General features: G+C 40.0%; 1 protein-coding gene across 2 annotated transcripts in view; it reads right to left on the bottom strand.

Moving 5' to 3' along the window:
- Nucleotides 1–8,503, bottom strand: part of dgcr8 (DGCR8 microprocessor complex subunit) — a 36,308-nt gene extending 27,805 nt beyond the window's left edge. For both annotated transcript variants that reach the window (XM_062051639.1, XM_062051638.1), the window contains exons 1-2: nt 8,348–8,503; nt 2,053–2,980 (exon numbers count right to left, since the gene is read on the bottom strand). In XM_062051639.1, the coding sequence (XP_061907623.1) occupies nt 2,053–2,718 (666 nt within the window). In that variant the 5' untranslated portion in view covers nt 2,719–2,980; nt 8,348–8,503. The remainder of the gene's footprint in view (nt 1–2,052; nt 2,981–8,347) is intronic.
- Nucleotides 8,504–20,990: the final 12,487 nt, after the last annotated feature.

Raw genomic sequence — 20,990 nt, 5'->3', positions numbered from 1 at the left:
ACATTGTTCAGCAGCTGCTTCTGCCAACACGTCAAACACGCTAACCCATTTGAAGCGTCACCACCGCATTCAAGCAGCCTCTCCTCGGCGAGTCAGGCAGGGCTAAAGCAATAACAAAATGTTTTTATAGCAGCAGATTTAAGTCCATATTGCATTAAGAACTAGATTTTGACCCACTTGTATGGTGGAAGAACAATGAGCCCATATATCCTCTTACTGACAAGTTAGCCAGGCTGGGGGGGGAGAGAAAAGTTAATCTGAGGCTGAGTTGACTTGAAACTGTTTAATGTTGCACTTTTTATATGTAGAAGAAAAGTTTTGCCATTTTATTTAATCCGAGCAACAACTTGAGGCAGTTTAATGTTGATTAACGTGGACCCCGACTTAAACAAGTTGAAAAACGTATTGGTGTGCTACCATTTAGTGGTCAATTGTACGGAATATGTACTGTACTGTGCAATCTACTAATAAAAGTTTCAATCAAACAATCAATCAATCAAAAAAAGCACTTTATATGTAGACAGGTTTTGTTAAGAAACCATTCTGGGTAGGGATGATGTTTGATAAGAAATTATCGAGTTTGAGCCTATTATCGAATCCTCTTATCGAACCGATTCCTTATCGATTCTCTTATCGAATCCAGATAGGTTGTTGTATATGGAAAAAAACACAATATTTGGTTTAACAAAAGCTCACTTTTATTTTATAAGAAAAAAATAAAATAAAATAAATAAATATTGACTGTTGTTACCCAAAGTATATTAAGTGGGATTTTTCAGAAAAACAAATATATACAGTAACACAAAAACAACCTGTCTCTGTGATCACTATAGGTGTATAAACAATAGTATATTGTTAAATAAAATCAGTACCTTGGGCACAAAACTGAAAATAATACAGCTCTCCAAAAAGTGCACTTCTGCTGCTATTGGAACATACTAACTACACACACACACAATCCAAGACGTCTAATAAAGTTCCAAAGCAGATTAATCCATTTAGGCTCTTTATTGTTGTTGATATTGCTTTGTCTTTTCCTATCTTTACTTTTGTCTTGCACTGGACTGTTATTTTTTTTAAAAACTGAAATACACACAATGACAAATGTATAAGCCATGTGATTCAATTAACGTACTCAAATTTAATACACAATATGTAAATATTAGCTTCACACAAATATACAGTACTATCATCAAACAAATACTTCTGAGTGTTGAAACTATTTCGATGGTGGAAATACACGACTGGCAGCCATTTTAAGTCCTCAAATCATCCATTGAAACAGTGCACAAAAACCATTTTTCAATAAACATCTTAGTATCAAATTTAACCACTTTCCACCTTAATATTGAGTTCCATAAACAAGTTAAACAGTTTACTTAAAGACTTATCTTTTCCAAGGCTTGTAAGAGTTAACACAACTTGTCTACTTCTCAATTGTCCCATGAACTGAACTGACATCGTTGACCCAGAAGTGGCCAGACTAATGACGCGTAGTATTTTCATATCGCCACAAGGTGTCAGTAAGACGAATCCCAAATGGGCATAATATTGCCCATTTGGGATTCGAATAAAGAACCAACTCTTTTTCTTTACTATAGTGGTCTCGATAACGGGTACCGGTTCTCAAAAAGGGATTGGAGTCCGAGGACTCGGTTCTTTTCTTATCGAACAACCGGGAAAACCGGTTTCGAGCATCATCCCTAATTCTGAGCCTTATCTTATTTAGTTTTTATTTTATATATGTTGACCACATTAACCCTGGCAATGGACCCTGTGTGTATATGTATGTTATGCCATTGTTTACAAATTTGGTAAATAAATAACCAAAAAATGTATATTTTGTTGTTTTCTTACTGTACCGAAAATTAACTGAACCGTGACCTCTAAACCGAGGTACGTACCGAACCGAAATTTTTGTGTACCGTTACACCCGTTATCAAGTTTGCATGTTTTAGTACACTCAAACATGTAGTAAATCAGGCCCTGTGTGTGCTGTATTTAAGAGAAAACATACTGACAAAAAACTGGAAGGAAATGGAGCAGACATACCTCATACGAGAAAGCCATGGTCTCATCATCTGCTTGCTCTTGCTGAATTATGACCTCAGATTTAAAACCGCCATTCTCTCCATCTTCATTATTGACAAAATTCTCATAGATGTCATCCAACTCATCTAGGACAGCGTACTCTACTTTGTCCTCAAGGTCTACCTGCGCCTCCTCAACCCTACTCGCTCCGAATGCCATTGCCGAGCTACCCTCAGCGACCTCCTGATCACTTGAGAAATCCAACTCACCGTTGAGGTTTCCTAAAGCGTCATCGGCACGTCGCTCTTGCCCTTGGCCTGTATATAAAACCTTCCTGTCTTTGCTACTGCTGCTGCTTTCGGTGAAGCTGACGCGAATCTTAACGTCTCGAAGCAGCTTGAGGTTTGGAAGAAACTTGTTGACGGGGGGCGCGTGGCGGCCCGTTTTGGGGCACGGCGGGTCGTGAGTGACCTCGTTCGAGGGCTGGCTACAGAAAGCAACTGTGCCAATGTCGAGGGGCTGCGGTGGTTCGATGTCCCCTTCCCCATCACCACCAGAGCTAACGTCCATTACCTCTGCGTCACTGGACGTTTGCAGGGGAGGTGGTGGAGGTGCTTGGCCCTCAGTTTGGCCAAAATCATTGGGGGGCTCCAAAGGGAGAGGGGGTAGAACGTCATCTATCTCCATTTTCTTTCTTATGTGGAATTCGCACCTTTTCAAAATCGTATAAATTAGCTCACACTATACCCTGACGACACAACCAGAATGCATGCAGAAGCACATTCCAGAATAGGGCTTGTATCGGAGATGGACAGGCTAAGCTGACTACATTGTTCTTTTCATTAATGTAGACAGCTTTCAGAATCACTGTCTCAATTATTGGAAATCACAATGCATTCAGTCTAATGTGAAAACCTAGGCGACGTCCTCCTGTGGAGTCCTCTGGCAGCTAGGGAAAAAGATTGGACCAGACGTCAGCAAGCATGCCTTCTCAAATATAAAGTCAAATTTGGTACCAGTGATTGTCACACACACACTGGGTGTGGTGAAATCAACCTCTGCATTTGACCCATCCCCTTGTTCACCCCCTGGGAGGTTAGGGGAGCAGTGAGCAGCAGCGTTGGCCTCGCCTGGGAATCATTTTGGTAATTTAACCCCCAATTCCAACCCTTGATGCTGGAGGTAATGGGTAGGGATGATGTTTGATAAGGTATTATCGAGTTCGAGCCTATTATCGAATCCTCTTATCGAACCGATTCCTTATCGATTCTCTTATCGAGTCCAGATAGGTTGTTGTATATGGAAAAAAACACACAATATTTGGTTTAACAAAAGCTCTCTTTTATTATATAATAAAAAAATAAAATCTAATAAATAAATATTGACTGTTACTCACCTAAAAAAATAAAATAAAATAAATAAATATTAACTGTTGTTACCCAAAGTATATTAAGTGGGATTTTTCAGAGAAACACATATATACAGTAACACAAAAACAACCTGTCTCTGTGATCACTATAGGTGTATAAATAATAATATAGTGTTAAATAAAATCAGTACCTTGGGCACAAAACTGGAAATAATACAGCTCTCCAAAAAGTGCACTTCTGCTGCTATTTGACATAACTGTTTGTTATGATGCTTTGACATTTTTGCACTTTATTTCTTTATTGAAAGAAAATTCTATGAGGAGAAAAGTTGTTTGCAAATGTGGTTACAATGCTAAAAAATGAAAAGTTAAAGCTAAAAAAAGAAATACACTTTATTGAGTTAACATTATTTCTTTATGGGGGAAAGATGTTATGAGCTGGGGAATATAACAACGACACTACCCAGCATGCAACGGGAGTTACGAGCATGCGCGGTAGCCCGGAAAAGTGTTGCATGTTGCTACGCTGTGAAAGTAAACGTCAAGAACTCAGCCAACACGCCTCGTCTGCATTATTTATAATTAGACAGACAACACATATACAGTGTGATTTTGTTTTGTTTACAAGGAAAGAAAAACAAAAGTTCAAAAAGGGAGATGTGTTGTATTTATATGTATGTGCTGCGGTTGCTTTAAGAACGTTGCGACAGCTGCCGTAAAGGAGGTGCGTTGCTAGCCTGGTTGCTATGTTTCCGGTTGGTCGTAAAAGTGTTGGTCATGTGTTTGTACCCTGCTCAAATCTCTCAGTAAAGTTATTCATTGGATTATACCTTTTGTTTTTAACTTTATTACACCTTGGAGCGCTTTTCCCCGTCCATTGTTTTCCTGCTTTCCCTATCTGCGCCTAATGACTGAGCTACGTGACGTCATTTCTTGTGATGTCACACGGAGCATTTCTGGTCGGGACGGGATTCGAATAAAGAATCAACTCTTTTTCTTTACTATAGTGGTCTCGATAACGGGTACCGGTTCCCAAAAAGGGATTCGAGTCCGAGGACTCTGTTCTTTTCTTATCAAACAACCGGGAAAACCGGTTTCGAGTATCATCCCTAGTAATGGGTCCCATTTTTATAGTCTTTGGTATGACTCGGCCGGGGGTTTGAACTCACGACCTACCGATCTCAGGGCGGACACTCTAACCCAGTGTTTTTCAACCTTTTCTGAGCCAAGGCACATTTTTTTCATTGAAAAAATCCAGAGGCACACCGCCAGCAGAAAACAAACAATGAAACTTAGCAGCCGATATTGACAGTAAAAAGTCGTATGAATTCAAACCATGACCAACCATGCATCACTACAGCTCTTGTCTCAAAGTAGGTGTACAGTCACATCACGCTGTGACTTATTTGGACTTTTTTGGTGTTTTCCTGTGTGTAGTGTTTTAGTTCTTGTCTTGCGCTCCTATTTTGGTGTTGATTGTCATGTATGGATGTACTTTGTGGACGCCGTCTGCTCCACACACTAAGTCTTTGCTGTCATCCAGCATTCTGTTTATGTTTACTTTTCAGCGAGTCCAGTTTTAGTTTGGTTTTGCTTAGCCATCCCTAAGCTTCAATGCCTTGTTTATTTTTGGTTTAAGCATTAGATGTCTTTTTGCCTGCACATTGTGATCACGACAATCTACGTTACTGACATCTACAAAGCAATTAGCTACCTGCTGCCACCTACTGATATGGAAGGGTATTACACAGTTACTCTGCCGAGCTCTACACAGCACAGACAATAATTACTGGTTTGTAGGGCTGGGCAATATGGCCTTTTATTAATATCTGGATATTTTTAGGCCATGTCACGATACACGATATATCTCTCCATATTTTGCCTTAGCCTTGAATGAACACTTGATGCATATAATCACAGCAGTATGATGATTCTATGTGTCTACATTAAAACATTCTTCTTCATACTGCATTAATATATGCTACTTTTAAACTTTCATGCAGAGAGGGAAACCACAACTAAAAGTGTATTTATGAAACAGTTATTAAGCAGTGGCACAAACATTCATGTCATTTCCAAAACAGAAAGTGCAAGATTGTCAGAGACATTTTTAAACAAGCTATGAGTGCACTTTTGTGCATGATGTCACTAAGATGACATTTAAAAACAACACTAAATGAAAGTGCAGTTTTTGTACAGAACGCCACTACAATAGTTTGAAACAAATAAAGTGATGTCACACAAGATATTTCAATAAGTGTCAAATAAAAATGAGCTGCATAATAGGAAATCAAATAGTGTATGTCCTTCACTATGTGGTAGGTTCCTGCGGACGTTATCTCCTTCTGTTGTTGACTATTTTTTGTTGATGTGGAAATGGAAGACGCCAGGCTCAATTGGGTCAGTGCTGGTTGATTCGGCATTTTGTTGGGTGTGGCACCGGCCGCAGATGTTGACATGCGGCATTTCAAGCACTCTTCATTCTCTATCGGGTGACTTTTCAAGTTATCAATTTTTGTAGGAACACTTTCGCCGCATACTTGACATATTACAGTTGTCTGTTCGACATCTTGCCGCTTGAAGCCAAACCACCGCCAGACGATGGAACCCGTGCTGTTTTTCTTGGGAATTAATTCTTACTCCATTTGTTACCAGATTGGCACCTTCTCTCTCTCGTATTACCACTCGCACCGCCTGCTACAGCGAACTGTTACTATGCCGCTACTTCTCTGCTCGGCGATGGTGTATATGACGTTGCACGCGCAACAGTATGAGAAGTATGTAACAAGGCGCGCTTGTTTTATGTCTCTGTGAGAAGGAGAGACAAGAAAGAGGAAGAAAGGCCTGTAGTGTAATGCCCGCAGCTAAAAGCAACTGCGTGAGAATGTATACTCCAATATTCACAAAATGGTCATTCTCTATATCGCACAGAGACAAACCCGCTATATATCGAGTATATTCGATATATCGCAGAGCCCTACTGTAGGGCTGGGCGATATATCGAATATATATATAGTATAAGTCGCTCCGGAGTATAAGTCACACCGGCTGAAAACGCATAATAAAGAAGGAAAAAAACATATATAAGTCACATTTTTTGGGGGGAAATGTATTTGATAAAAGCCAACAGCAAGAATAGACATTTGAAAGGCAATTTAAAATAAATCAAGAATAGTGAACAACAGGCTGAATAAGTGTACGTTATATGAGGCATAAATAACCAACTGAGAAGGTGCCTGGTATGTTAACGTAACATATTATGGTAAGAGTCATTCAAATAACTATAACATATAGAACATGCTATACGTTTACCAAACAATCTGTCACTCCTAATCGCTAAATCCCATGAAATCTTATACGTCTAGTCTCTTACGTGAATGAGATCAATAATATTATTTGATATTTTACGGTAATGTGTAAATAATTTCACACATAAGTCGCTCCCGAGTATAAGTCGCATGAAAAAAACTGCGGCTTATAGTCCGAAAAATACGGTACTCGATATTGGAGTATACGTTCTCACGCAGTTGCTTTTAGCTGCGGGCATTACACTACAGGCCTTTCTCCCTCTTTCTTGTCTCTCCTTCTCACAGAGACATAAAACAAGCGCACCTTCTTACATACGTCACATACGTATACGCCCTCGCGGAGCAGAGAGGTAGCGGCATGGGTAACGTTAGCTGTGGTGCGAGTGGTACTATGAGGGAAAGAAGGTGCGAATCTGGTAACAAATGAAGGAAGAATTAATTTTCCCAATTAATTCTGGCGGTGGTTTGGCTTCAAGCGGGAAGATGTCGAACAGACAACCGTAATTTGTCAAATGTGGGGCAAAAGCGTTGCTACAAAAAGCATCATTACTGCTAATATGTAGCATCATTTGAAAAGTCACCCGCTAGAGAATGAAGAGAGCTTGAAACTCCGCATGTCAACATCTCCGTTCGGTGCCACACCAACAAAATGCAGAGGCAACCATTTCCACATCAACACCGTATGAAAAAAATAGTCAACAACAGAAGGAGATAACGTCCGCAGGAACCTACCACATAGCGATTTGATTTCCTATTATGCAGCTCATTTTTATTTGACACTTATTGACATATCTTGTGTGACATCATGTACAAAAGTGCACTTTATCTGTTTTAAACTATTGTAGTGGTGTTCTGTACAAAAAGTGCACTTTAATTGAGTGTTGTTTTGATATGTCATCTTAGTGACATCATGCACAAAAGTGCACTCATAGCTTGTTTTAAAATGTCTCTGACAATCTTGCACTTTCTGTTTTGGAAATGACATAAATGTTTGTGCCACTGCTTAATAACTGTTTCATAAATACACTTTTAGTTGTGGTTTCCCTCTCTGCATGAACGTTTAAAAGTAGCATATATTAATGCAGTATGAAGAAGAATGTTTTTAATGACACATAGAATCATCATACTGCTGTCATTATATGCATCAAGTGTTCATTCAAGGCAAAATATGGAGATATATATCGTGTATCGTGACATGGCCTGAAAATATCGGGATATTAATAAAAGGCCATATCGCCCGGCCCTACCAAAGACTATAAACATGGGACTTATTACCTCCCTGCTTTACACTCAGCATCAAGGGTTGGAATTGGGGGTTAAATCACCAAAATGATTCCCGAGCGCAGCCACATCTGCTGCTCACTGCTCCCCTCACCTCCCAAGGGGTGGAACAAGTCAAATGCAGAGGATAAATCTGTGGTACAACATATTCAATACACTATATAGCTGCGAAATACTACTAATAGTCTTACAAACACTCCAAATGGACTAATAGTTGAGTAATGAAGCACTTAGAGAAGATCTAGCAGGGCCTCGCTATCAGTAGCGTCAATGCTAAGTGGCTATGCCGTAGTCTAGTTTCACTACAACAGTGCCTAACCTCGACGTGTTTAAGTGGGAACTTGCGTAGAATACTCACCAATACATACAACACAACGGGCGTCTTGTTGAACACGGTGCACCTTTTCTATCTGCATTATATAAAACTCACTCCGCGGCCCTGCCTCGTTTGCGGTGCCGCCATCTTGAAAAAGTGCGAGACCAGACAACGGCGACGCCTCACCACAGGCTCCGCCTCTCGCCACCGGCTTCTTGCTGATTGGTTAAGGAAGCCGTCAGTCAAATGTGACGTTCAAGGCCTGTCATGGCACCGCTACCCATAGACATCTTATAAGTAGACGCAGCATGGAGCGCTACTGCCTACTGGCGCTGACGAGACGCGGGGCCGCCATCTTGGAGTGGTGACCCGCTCCACTCAGTGCAATTCATTTGGCAGGAGCAATGAACTGTCAGCGCATTTAATTCATTTTACCTCAATGAATACCACTGATTTTCACGCGGTTTTTTGTCATACGTGTAGCTATGATAAAGCACTCATGTTTTTGGCGTGTTTTATTATTCATAGTTTGCTTAACAGTAATAGAATATTCTTATATGCTATAAGTGACCAAATGTCCGAGATCAAAACTGGGAATATAATCCCAGAGAACGGGGAAAAAAACGGTCAGCTATTTTTAAATTGAAGAAACAATATGATTAGGTTATATATACATGCGTATATCCTACATAAACAATGTATGTATACATTAGATATCTATATATCTTTATAGACCAGACCTGGGCAAATTAAGGCCCGGGGGCCACATGCAGGTTTTCAATCCGGCCCGTCGGACATTCCCAAATAATTTATTTTAGATCTTTAAGATGGAAAGTGTAGCTGCCATTATGATGTGCAATGATGTTTTCTAATGACCGTAAGTCTTGAACTATACAAAGTATTTAAATGGTCGGAATCTGTGCTTTTCCATGATATACTAGTTACTATGGTAATTTAATTAGTTACTATGGTAATCTAATTAGTTACTATGGTAATCTGAGTCACAGCAGCTCCTACGAGGCACCAAGCAGTGTGGGTGGGGAGCGTTTCCAGAGCGGCCAGCCTGAAATGTGGAAGGAGATTTTTACAGAAAAGTTCTAGAGTTTAGTGATATATCAGATAGTATGTGGGTTTATTTTTTACCCTTCGTGTCCATATTTCACTGTTTGTTACATTTTTGTTGGGTTTCGCTTGATTGTAAAACATGTGGATGGAGTGGGGGTGTGACGTTCATATGTTGTCAATATTCACTGTTTTATCGGTCGTAGTTAATATTGTAAATCCCACATTCTTTATTTTCATGTACATTCTGGGTGTCTCATTCAGTCAAAAAATTTAAAATTCCATTCCGTTTTTTAAGGCGGTCTGTGGTGACGTTTTTAGCATTCAGTCAGACATTATTGTGATTGGTTTTGTATTAGTGTTTCTAAAAATGAGATATACCGGCCCCCAGACACATTTTTTTCTAAAAATTTGACCCCCCCCCCAGGCCTGTTATAAACTGTATATCTGTTGCTGCAGCAGCAGAGTTTATTCTGTCTTGACACTTTGTATTGATATTTTGTATTACATTCTTCCCTTAAATGATCATGTTTACAGTGATTGTTTTATATGTATTTTTTTATGTATGTTGCTTTGGATAAAAGCGTCTGCCAAATACTTAAACATAAACATATATAAACACCTGAAAGTTTGTATATCAGCTAAAACCACCAATCTGTTTCACTGGATTCAGAATAAAACCAAATTCTGTCTTACCCAATAAGGGAAAATGTTAATTTCCCCTCTGGGATTATTAAAGTATTTCTGATTCTGATAGTATTTGAATATTGTTACTTGAAGACTTATACATTTTTAAATGTAATTAATGTAATTGACAAGCAATTCTATTATGGTCATACTCTTGTTTGCTAGCGGCTACGATTTCATTACTATTGAAGATCTTTGATCCTTCTCAACTCTGTGGTAATATTCTTTTCACAAAATACAACCAATAGTACGTTAATGTTAAATCTTACTTGTGAAAAGTAATCTCCCGATTCCTATTTTCAACAGTCCACTCATTTGAGTAGGAAAACGCTGAACACCATCTTTGTTTTCTACCTGTCAACTGTCAGTTTGGCATCTTTGTTTTCTACCTGTCAACTGTCAGTTTAGCATCTTTGTTTTCTGCCTGTCAACTGTCAGTTTAGCATCTTTGTTTTCTACCTGTCAACTGTCAGTTTAGCATCTTTGTTTTCTGCCTGTCAACTGTCAGTTTAGTATCTTTGTTTTCTACCTGTCAACTGTCAGTTTAGCATCTTTGTTTTCTACCTGTCAACTGTCAGTTTAGCATCTTTGTTTTCTACCTGTCAACTGTCAGTTTAGCATCTTTGTTTTCTACCTGTCAACTGTCACTTTAGCATCTTTGTTTTCTAGCTGTCAACTGTCACTTTAGCATATTTGTTTTCTTCCTGTCAACTGTCAGTTTAGCATCTTTGTTTTCTACCTGTCAACTGTCAGTTTAGCATCTTTGTTTTCTACCTGTCAACTTAGCATCTTTGTTTTCTGCCTGTCAACTGTCAGTTTAGCATCTTTGTTTTCTACCTGTCAACTGTCAGTTTAGCATCTTTGTTTTCTGCCTGTCAACTGTCAGTTTAGCATCTTTGTTTTCTACCTGTCAACAGTCAGTTTAGCATCTTTGTTTTCTACCTGTCACCTGTCAGTTTAGCATCTTTGTTTTCTACCTGTCACTTTAGCATCTTTGTTTTCTACCTGTCAACTGTCAGTTTAGCATCTTTGTTTTCTACCTGTCAACTGTCACTTTAGGTTGCTCGCCGGCTCCTCATCACCACTTCAAGATGGCGGCCGAATTTCTCGCGTCACAGCAGCCAATGCTGCGTCTACTTATAAGAGGTCTATGGTGTTGAGTTCTTCATCCTGGACAATATTCATGACACATTTGTGCTTTTTTTTTTTTTTTTTTTAAATATGTGCTATTTGGATTTACACTGTATGAAAACAAATTTGAAAAGGTATTTTACCTTTGCAACTTCATTATACTATTGACTAAGTTTTATATTCATAAATGTAAGTTTCTCAATACCCAACCTGTTGCCTTCTGGCTCAGCTCTCGTTTGGTCACAACAGTGCGGCAGAGAGACCGCAATACTGCCCCAGCTGCTACCATTTTCCGGCTGATTTCCTTCTCCATCTTTCCCTCACTCGTGAACAAGACCCCCGAGATACGTAAACCCCTCCACCTGGGACAGAGTCTCGCTCTCTACCTGGACTGTACATACCATCGGTTTCCTGCTGAGAACCATGGCCTCAGATTTGGAGATGCTGATCCTCATTCCAACCGCCGAAAACTCGTCTGCGAAACGATCCAGTGAGAGTTGAAGGTGTGATGGTATGGGGGTGTATTAGTGCCCGAGACATGGGTAACTTACACATCTGTGAAGGCACCATTAATGCTGAAAGGTACATGCAGGTTTTGGAGCAACATATGTTGCCATCCAAGCAAGGTTATCATGGACGCCCCTGCTTATTTCAGAAAGACAATGCCAAGCCACATGTTACAACAGTGTGGCTTCATAGTAAAAGAGTGCGGGTACTAGACTGGCCTGCCTGTAGTCCAGACCTGTCTCCCATTGAAAATGTGTGGCGCAATATGAAGCCTAAAATAGCACAAGGGAGACCCCCGGACTGTTGAACAACTTAAGCTGTACATCAAGCAAGAATGGGAAAGAATTCCACCTGAGAAGCTTCAAAAATGTGTCTCCTCACTTCCCAAACCTTTACTGAGTGTTGTTAAAAGGAAAGGCCATGTAACACAGTGGTAACAATGCACCTGTACCAACTTTTTTGCAGCGTGTTGCTGCCATTAAATTCTAAGTTAATGATTATTTGCAAAACAAAAAATTAAGTTCCTCAGTTGGAACATTAAATATCTTGTTTTTGCAGTCTATTCAATTGAATATAAGTCGAAAAGGATTTGCAAATCACTGTATTTTATTTTTATTTACGATTTACACAAAGTGCCAACTTTACTGGTTTTGGGTTTTGGAGTAGCAATGCTAAATGCTGAGGAATTATTTGCCTAATAAAAGGGCGGCAGGGGGGGTGTATATTGTAGCCCGGAAGAGTTAGGGCTGCATGGGATTCTGGGTATTTGTTCTGTTGTGTTTATGTTGTGTTACGGTGCGGATGTTCTCCCGAAATGTGGTTTTCATTCTTGTTTGGTGTGGGTTCACAGTGTGGCGCATATTTCTAACGGTGTTAAAGTTGTTTATACGGCTACCCTCAGTGTGACCTGTATGGCTGTTGACCAAGAATGCCTTCATTCACTGTTTTGTACAGGTTGTAGCGGACTATAAAGGCAGTACCATCACGGCACACCCTTCATAATGTTGTTTGAGTGAAACTAGGCAGACATTTGAGAGAATGGCTGCCCTGAAATTCGGGAGTCTCCCGCAAAATTCAGGAGGGATGGCAAGTATGACGCTGTCAAGCGGCATTCATATAAAACTCGCGAGCCGCACTAGCATTAAATTTTCATATTAAGGTGCGGGCCGCAAAATAACGTCTCGCGGGCCGCAATTGGCCCGCGGGCCGCGTGTCTGAGACCCCTGCCCTAAAGGGACATGGGGGACATATTTTTTTAAATATATATTTTTTTAATTTCTGTATTTTTTTTTAGACATGTATCTCGTGCGCACGAGAAACTTTCTTTTGCGCACGAGATACATGTCTAAAAAAAAATACATCCATCCATTTTCTACCGCTTATTCCCTTTGGGGTAGCGGGGGGCGCTGGAGCCTATCTCAGCTACAATTGGGCGGAAGGCGGGGTACACCCTGGACAAGTTGCCACCTCATCGCAAATCAAAAATAAAAATTATATATATATTTTTTTTTTGTAGACATTTATCTCGTACGCACGAGATACATGTCTAAAAAAAAATCCAAAAGAAAAATTATAAAAATGTTTTTTTAGACATGTATCTCGTGCGTACGAGATAAATGTCTACAAAAAATATATATATATAATTTTTATTTTTGATTTGCGCACGATACGACTAAAAATAAAAATAAATTAAAAAACAATTTTATAATTATTTAAAAATTTTTTTAGACATGCATCTCATGCGTACGAGATACATGTCTAAAAAAATATATATATAAAAATAAATTTTTAAACATTTTTTTTTATAACTTTATAAAAAGTTTATATTGCGCACGAGATACATGTCTAAAAAAATAAAAATTGCATAAGCAACCCGAGCACTGCTGGAGGGCCACACGACAATATTTCAATTAAATTTTGCTCACTATTATTTTTGATATACCGTAAGATAAATAATAATGATGATAATAATAATAATAATTTAACCTAACTTAACTTTATACAAAAGCAGATTGCTTTTGATGGTCACTTTATCCTGCATTATCCAACATTTTTCCCCATCAGATTTGGACAACCATCTGTTGTTAAAAATAGTTTTTAATCATATTTATTTTATATTGTTTTTTATATTGGTTTTATATGTAATTGTTTTTTCTTTTTATTCAGTCATTGGTGGAGCTAAGGATAATATTTGAATATTGTTTGTAATATTGTTGTGCAGCACTTTGGAAACATTTTGTTGTTTAAATGTGCTATATAAATAAAGTGGATTGGATTGTCACACCTGCCAGCTTGTCCCAACACGCATTTACCTCTGTGAACAAGTCATTACCTGTGGTTGTCTCTTTAATTGACTGCATCAGAGCTCTCATCCAAAGTTAGCGAAAAACAGTCCATGTCTCCGGGCATTATCAGCGCAACAAAGTCCAATAAGCACTCCTTAATAAACTCTCCGTCAGAAAACGCCTTACTTTTTCTGGCGCTTTTGTGAGAAATGACGAAACTTGTCCTGACGGCTGCATCTCTGGGGGTGTGAAATATGGCACAAAGTCCTTGTTGGGTTTGCAGTTTTACCATCAACGCATCAGCCTCCCTTGCGCGCGCTTCATCAGACACATTCCGGTATTTTCCCTCGTGTTTCTTCGTGTAGTGGCGATTAAAATGATATTTAAACACAGCAACCTGTGTACCACACATTAAGCACACGGCTTTACCATTAATTTATGTAAAGAAATACTTGGCAGTCTATGTGTTGTTGGAAACACGCCATTCCTCATCAACTTTTCTTTTTTTAGCGTCTCATCACTTGTCTCTATGCACCTTCACTCACAGGTTCCCCCCGGACATACGGCATAAATAACACATTTCAAAATAAAAGCAGCACAGTTGTATTGCGCGCACGACATTGATGTTTTTTAAACTTTATTTTGTAATTTGTAATTGCGCCGTTCAATTCACCCACAATCGCACACGCGCATACGTCCACACGGAAGTAATACAAATAACACTTTTCAAAACAATAGCAGCACCATTGTATTGCACACTCGACATAGATACTTTTTGAAATGTATTTTGTAATTTATAATTGGCCTCACGCGGGCCGGACAGGGACGCACAAAGGGCCGGATGCGGCCCGCGGGGCGCAGAATGCTCAGGTCTGCTTTAGGGGCTCCGTATTTCCTATATAGGCCTCTACAATTATCATGCTGTTATGTCTCACCAGACCATTACTGTGTCACTATAGTCACACCAACAGTTCATTTCAAGTATTTTAACTTTATATTTTGATGACATGGCAATGCATAGTACCCAACATATTAAGACAATTGTCAATTAATTTCAGTACATGTCTACACCACCGCAAACTACAATCATACAAATCTTATTAAATGAAAACCTGACGTTATAAAAAATTAAGCAGGTTATTATCAGATGTTTTTGTTCTAGAATGAAAAAAAACTATGTACACTAGATGGCAGTAGGTACTTGAGTATGAACTGTTTATATTCTAAATGGAGATGTTGAGTATTAACTACCATTTTTGCATTGTCTTAAAAAAATAGTTAACATGATCGGGGTCACGGGGGGTGCTGGAGCCTATCTCAGCTGCATTCGGGCGGAAGGCGGGGTACACCCTGGACAAGTGGCCACCTCATCACGGGGCCAACACAGATAGACACGCAACATTCACACTCTAGGGCCAATTTAGTGCTGCCAATCAACCTATCCCCAGGTGCATGTCTTTGGAGGTGGGAGGGGCCTATCCCCAGGTGCATGTCTTTGGAGGTGGGAGGGGCCTATCCCCAGGTGCATGTCTTTGGAGGTGGGAGGGGCCTATCCCCAGGTGCATGTCTTTGGAGGTGGGAGGGGCCTATCCCCAGTTGCATGTCTTTGGAGGTGGGAGGAAGCCGGAGTACCCGGAGGGAACCCACGCAGTCACGGGGAGAACATGCAAACTCCACACAGAAAGATCCCGAGCCCGGGATTGAACTCAGGACTACTCAGGACCTTCGTATTGTGAGGCACATACACTAACCCAGACCCGGGCAAATGAAGGCCCGGGGGCCACATGCGGCCCGTTAAGGGTTTCAATCTGGTCCGCCGGACATTCCCAAATATTATTTTTTAGATCTTTAAGATGTAAAGTGTAGCTGCCATTATGTTGTGCAGTCATGTTTTCTAATGACCATAGGTCTTCAACTATACTAAGTAGGGATGTCCGATAATGGCTTTTTGCCGATATCCGATATTGTCCAACTCTTTAATTACCGATACCGATATCAACCGATACCGATATCAACCGATATATACAGTCGTGGAATTAACACATTATTATGCCTAATTTGGACAACCAGGTATGGTGAAGATAAGGTACTTTTTAAAAAAATGAATCAAATAAAATAAGATAAATATATTAAAAACATTTTCTTGAATAAAAAAAGAAAGTAAAACAATATAAAAACAGTTACATAGAAACTAGTAATTAATGAAAATTAGTAAAATTAACTGTTAAAGGTTAGTATTATTAGTGGAGCAGCAGCACGCACAATCATGTGTGCTTACGGACTGTATCCCTTGCAGACTGTATTGATATATATTGATATATAATGTAGGAACCAGAATATTAATAACAGAAAGAAACAACCCTTTTGTGTGAATGAGTGTAAATGGGGGAGGGAGGTTTTTTGGGTTGGTGCACTAATTGTAAGTGTATCTTGTGTTTTTTATGTGGATTTAATTAAAAAAACAAACAAACAAAAAAAACAAAAACGATACTGATAATCAATCAATCAATCAATCAATGTTTATTTATATAGCCCTAAATCACTAGTGTCTCAAAGGGCTGTACAAGCCACAACGACATCCTCGGTGTCGAGTGGGTCTGATATAATATTGTGAAAGTCCAACACATCAGCGAAAGTCCAGTCCATGGTGGGGCCAGCGGGAACCATCCCGAGTGGAGACGGGTCAGCAGCGTAGAGATGTCCCCATCTGATGGACAGGCTAGCGGTCCACCCCGGAGCAGAGTAGAAAAGAAAAGAAAAGAAACGGCAGATCAACTGGTCTAAAAAGGGAGTCTATTTAAAGGCTAGAGTATACAAATGAGTTTTAAGATGAGACTTAAATGCTTCTACTGAGGTAGCATCTCTAACTTTTACCGGGAGGGCATTCCATAGTATTGGAGCCCGAATAGAAAACGCTCTATAGCCCGCAGACTTTTTTTGGGCTCTGGGAATCACTAATGAGCCGGAGTTCTTTGAACGCAGATTTCTTGCCGGGACATATGGTACAATACAATCGTCAAGATAGGCAGGAGCTTGACCGTGTAGTATTTTATACGTAAGTAGTAAAACCTTAAAGTCGCATCTTAGGTGCACAGGAAGCCAGTGCAAGTGAGCCAGTATAGGCGTAATATGATCAAACTTTCTTGTTTTTGTCAAAAGTCTAGCAGCCGCATTTTGTACCATCTGTAATCTTTTAATGCTAGACATAGGGAGGCCCGAAAATAATACGTTACAGTAATCGAGACGAGATGTAACGAACGCATGGATAATGATCTCAGCATCGCTTGTGGACAAAATGGAACGAATTTTAGCGATATTACGGAGATGAAAGAAGGCCGTTTTAGTAACACTCTTAATGTGTGACTCAAACGAGAGAGTTGGGTCGAAGATAATACCCAGATTCTTTACCGAGTCGCCTTGTTTAATTGTTTGGTTGTCAAATGTTAAGGTGGTATTATTAAATAGATGTTGGTGTTGAGCAGGACCGATAATCAGCATTTCCGTTTTCTTAGCGTTGAGTTGCAAAAAGTTAGCGGACATCCATTGTTTAATTTCATTAAGACACGCCTCCAGCTGACTACAATCCGGCGTGTTGGTCAGCTTTAGGGGCATGTAGAGTTGAGTGTCATCAGCATAACAGTGAAAGCTAACACCGTATTTGCGTATAATGTCACCTAGCGGCAGCATGTAAATACTAAAGAGTGCAGGGCCAAGAACTGAGCCCTGGGGAACTCCGCACGTTACCTTAACATAGTCCGAGGTCACATTGTTATGGGAGACACACTGCATCCTGTCAGTAAGATAAGAGTTAAACCAAGACAAGGCTAAGTCTGACATCCCAATACGCGTTTTGATACGCTCTAATAAAATATTATGATCAACAGTATCGAAAGCGGCGCTAAGATCAAGAAGCAGCAACATAGATGAAGCATCAGAATCCATCGTCAGCAATAGATCATTAGTCATTTTTGCGAGGGCTGTCTCCGTAGAGTGATTTGCCCTGAAACCGGATTGAAAAGGTTCACAGAGATTGTTAGTCACTAAGTGTTCATTTAGCTGCTGTGCGACAATTTTTTCGAGAATTTTCGAGATAAACGGTAGGTGGGACACCGGCCGGTAGTTCACCATGAGGTCAGGATCGAGGTTAGGTCTTTTGAGTAGAGGATGAATAACCGCTTTTTTGAATGCTAGAGGAACAGTACCAGAGGAAAGTGATAGGTTTATAATATTTAACACTGATGGACCTAATAAAACAAAAAGCTCCTTGATAAGTTTCCCAGGAATTGGGTCAAGTAAACATGTTGTTTGTTTTGTCCCATTTACACATTTTAACAATTCCTCCAATGTTATTTCATCAAAGAGATAGAAACTATTTTGGAGGGCAATGTCCGTCGTATATACAGTCATATTTGTGTTAATAGAACCCAGTTGTGGCTGGGATGCATTGTCTTTAATCTCTTTTCTGATGAGTTCAATTTTCTTATTAAAGAAATTCATAAAGTCATCTGCTGAGTGGGTGGAGCTACTGGGAGGAGTCCCTTGTTGGGTTAGCGATGCTACTGTACTAAACAAAAATTTAGGATCATTTTTGTTGAGGTGGATGAGATTTGAGTAATATTTAGCTTTAGCTGAGGTAAGCATGCGTTTATAAGTTATTAAACTATCACTCCATGCTTGATGGAAAACCTCAAGTTTAGTCGCACGCCATTTGCGTTCCAGCTTTCTACATGATAATTTCTGGGCTTTAGTTTCTTCTGTAAACCATGGGGTACGCCTTTTAGGGGCCCTTTTTAGCTTTAGCGGTGCTACAATATCAATGGTGTCGCGCAGGGCGTCGTTAAAGCTGTTAGTGAGGTTATCAATAGAGCCCACATAATTTGGGAAAGGTGCCATTACTGAAGGCAGTAGGTCAGTAAGAGTCGTCGTTGTGGCAGTATTAATGTTGCGGCTGCTATAGTAGTTATTATTATTATTATTAGTTTGTTGACAATGAGTCCGAACTTCGAATTTTATAAGGTAATGATCGGACATTACTTTAGTGTACGGGAGTATCGTAACTTTAGAGGTGGTGACACCCCTGACAAGCACTAGATCTATCGTATTACCGTTGCGATGCGTGGGTTCATTTATTATTTGTGTAAGACCACAGCTATCAATTATAGTCTGGAGCGCCACGCATGGAGGGTCCGATGGGGTATTCATATGGATGTTAAAGTCTCCCATTATGATTATATTGTCGGCGTGCGTCACTAGATCAGCAACGAACTCTGAAAATTCATTGATAAAGTCCGAATAGGGCCCAGGGGGGCGGTAGATGACAGCCAGGTGGAGAGGCAGCGGTGTGACAAACCTCATAGTGAGCACCTCAAACGAGTTATATTTATTATTTAGGTCCGAGGTAAGGCTAAAGTTTTTGTTGTATATTAGTGCAACACCCCCACCCCTTTTAATGGGGCGGGCAATATGCGTTCCCGCATAGCCAGGAGGAGACGCCTCACCCAGCGCAAAAAATTCGTCTGGTTTGAGCCAGATCTCGGCTAAACCAACGACATCAAGATTGTTGTCTCTGATGACTTCATTAACTAATAACGTTTTGGAAGACAATGACCTTATGTTTAAAAAGCCCATATTATAGGTAGTGGGCTGTTTTGAGGAGTTTTTGTTGAAAGTATCCGTAGTAGCAATATTAATAATGTTACGTTTATTATGCATAGTGCACTTTAAATAATTTCGACCATATCTAGGAATTGATATGACAGGAATTTTTAGATTGTTTGCCACCTCAGTAAAATGCATGTCCACCTCTGACGCAGAAAAAACATTATGTGAGTTGTATATTATTCTAGAAGAATTGCTATGTGTGCAGGGATTATCCAGCCTGGCGCTGGCTAGTTCTAGCTTAACAGACTCCTTATTAGCGCTTCTTTGTGGATTAGCATTTAGCTTTTTCGTTAGCCCCGCTAACAACAAAGCATTTAGCTTTGTTGTTAGCCCCGCCCGACACCCCCGCTTCTGCTTCCGAGCGCACCGCTTACGTCTCTTTAGCTGACGGTCTCCGCTGGTAGTCGACGCCGCTGCTTCAAAGGCCACTGCTGGATGTAGCTCGCGAAGAATTCCCAAGCTAGCGAGCAGGTCCATCGTACACGCATCTATCAGCCCAAAATGGCCCGATCTCTCCACATCCAGAATTGTAAGTCGGTCGTAAGTGATCACGGAGTGAACACGCTGTGAGCCAGCCATGAAATTGACTGAATTGAGGGGTATTTTTGCCCTCACTTCCAGGAGCGCTCGCACGAAGCCGCTGCTCTGAAGCGCAGCCATCTTGGAAGTCAATAATAAATAATAATATAATAATAAAAAAAACGATACCGATAATTTCCGATATTACATTTTAACGCATTTATCGGCCGATAATATCGGCAGACCGATATTATCGGACACCTCTAACACTAAGTCTTCCAATGCTTGGAATCTGTGCTTTTGCATGATATTTTAGTGACTAGAGTTGTCCTCATATCAATATTATTTCGATACTTTTCGGTACTTTGACACATTTGTAAATAAAGGGGACCAGAAAAAATGGCATTATTGGCTTTATTTTAAGCAAAAATCTTAGAGTGTGGTGGACCGGTACTTTTCAGAGGCGGTATGGTACCGAATATGATTCATTAGTATACCGTAGAACCCTACTAGTTACTATGGTAATCTGCGTCACAGAAGGTCAGACGAGGCACCAAGCAGTGTGGGTGGGGAGGGTTTCCACTGAGTGTTTCCAGAGCCTGAAATGTGGGTGTCAGGGACAGATGCGGAAGGAGATTTTTACAAGAAAGTTCTAAATCTTAGTGATGTATCAGATGTATCAGATTGTAGATGTTTTTTTGGGGGTTTTTTACCCTTCACGTTCATATTTCGCTGTGTTTGTTGCATTTGGCTTGATTGTAATGGAGAGGGGGTGTGACGTTCATATGTTCTCAATATTCAGGGTTTTATCCTTCATAGAAAAAAAAAATCCA

The sequence above is a fragment of the Entelurus aequoreus genome, linkage group LG06 (genome assembly GCF_033978785.1).
Source record: "Entelurus aequoreus isolate RoL-2023_Sb linkage group LG06, RoL_Eaeq_v1.1, whole genome shotgun sequence".
Lineage (NCBI taxonomy): Eukaryota > Metazoa > Chordata > Actinopteri > Syngnathiformes > Syngnathidae > Entelurus > Entelurus aequoreus.
This window is presented reverse-complemented; position numbering and strand designations above follow the sequence as displayed.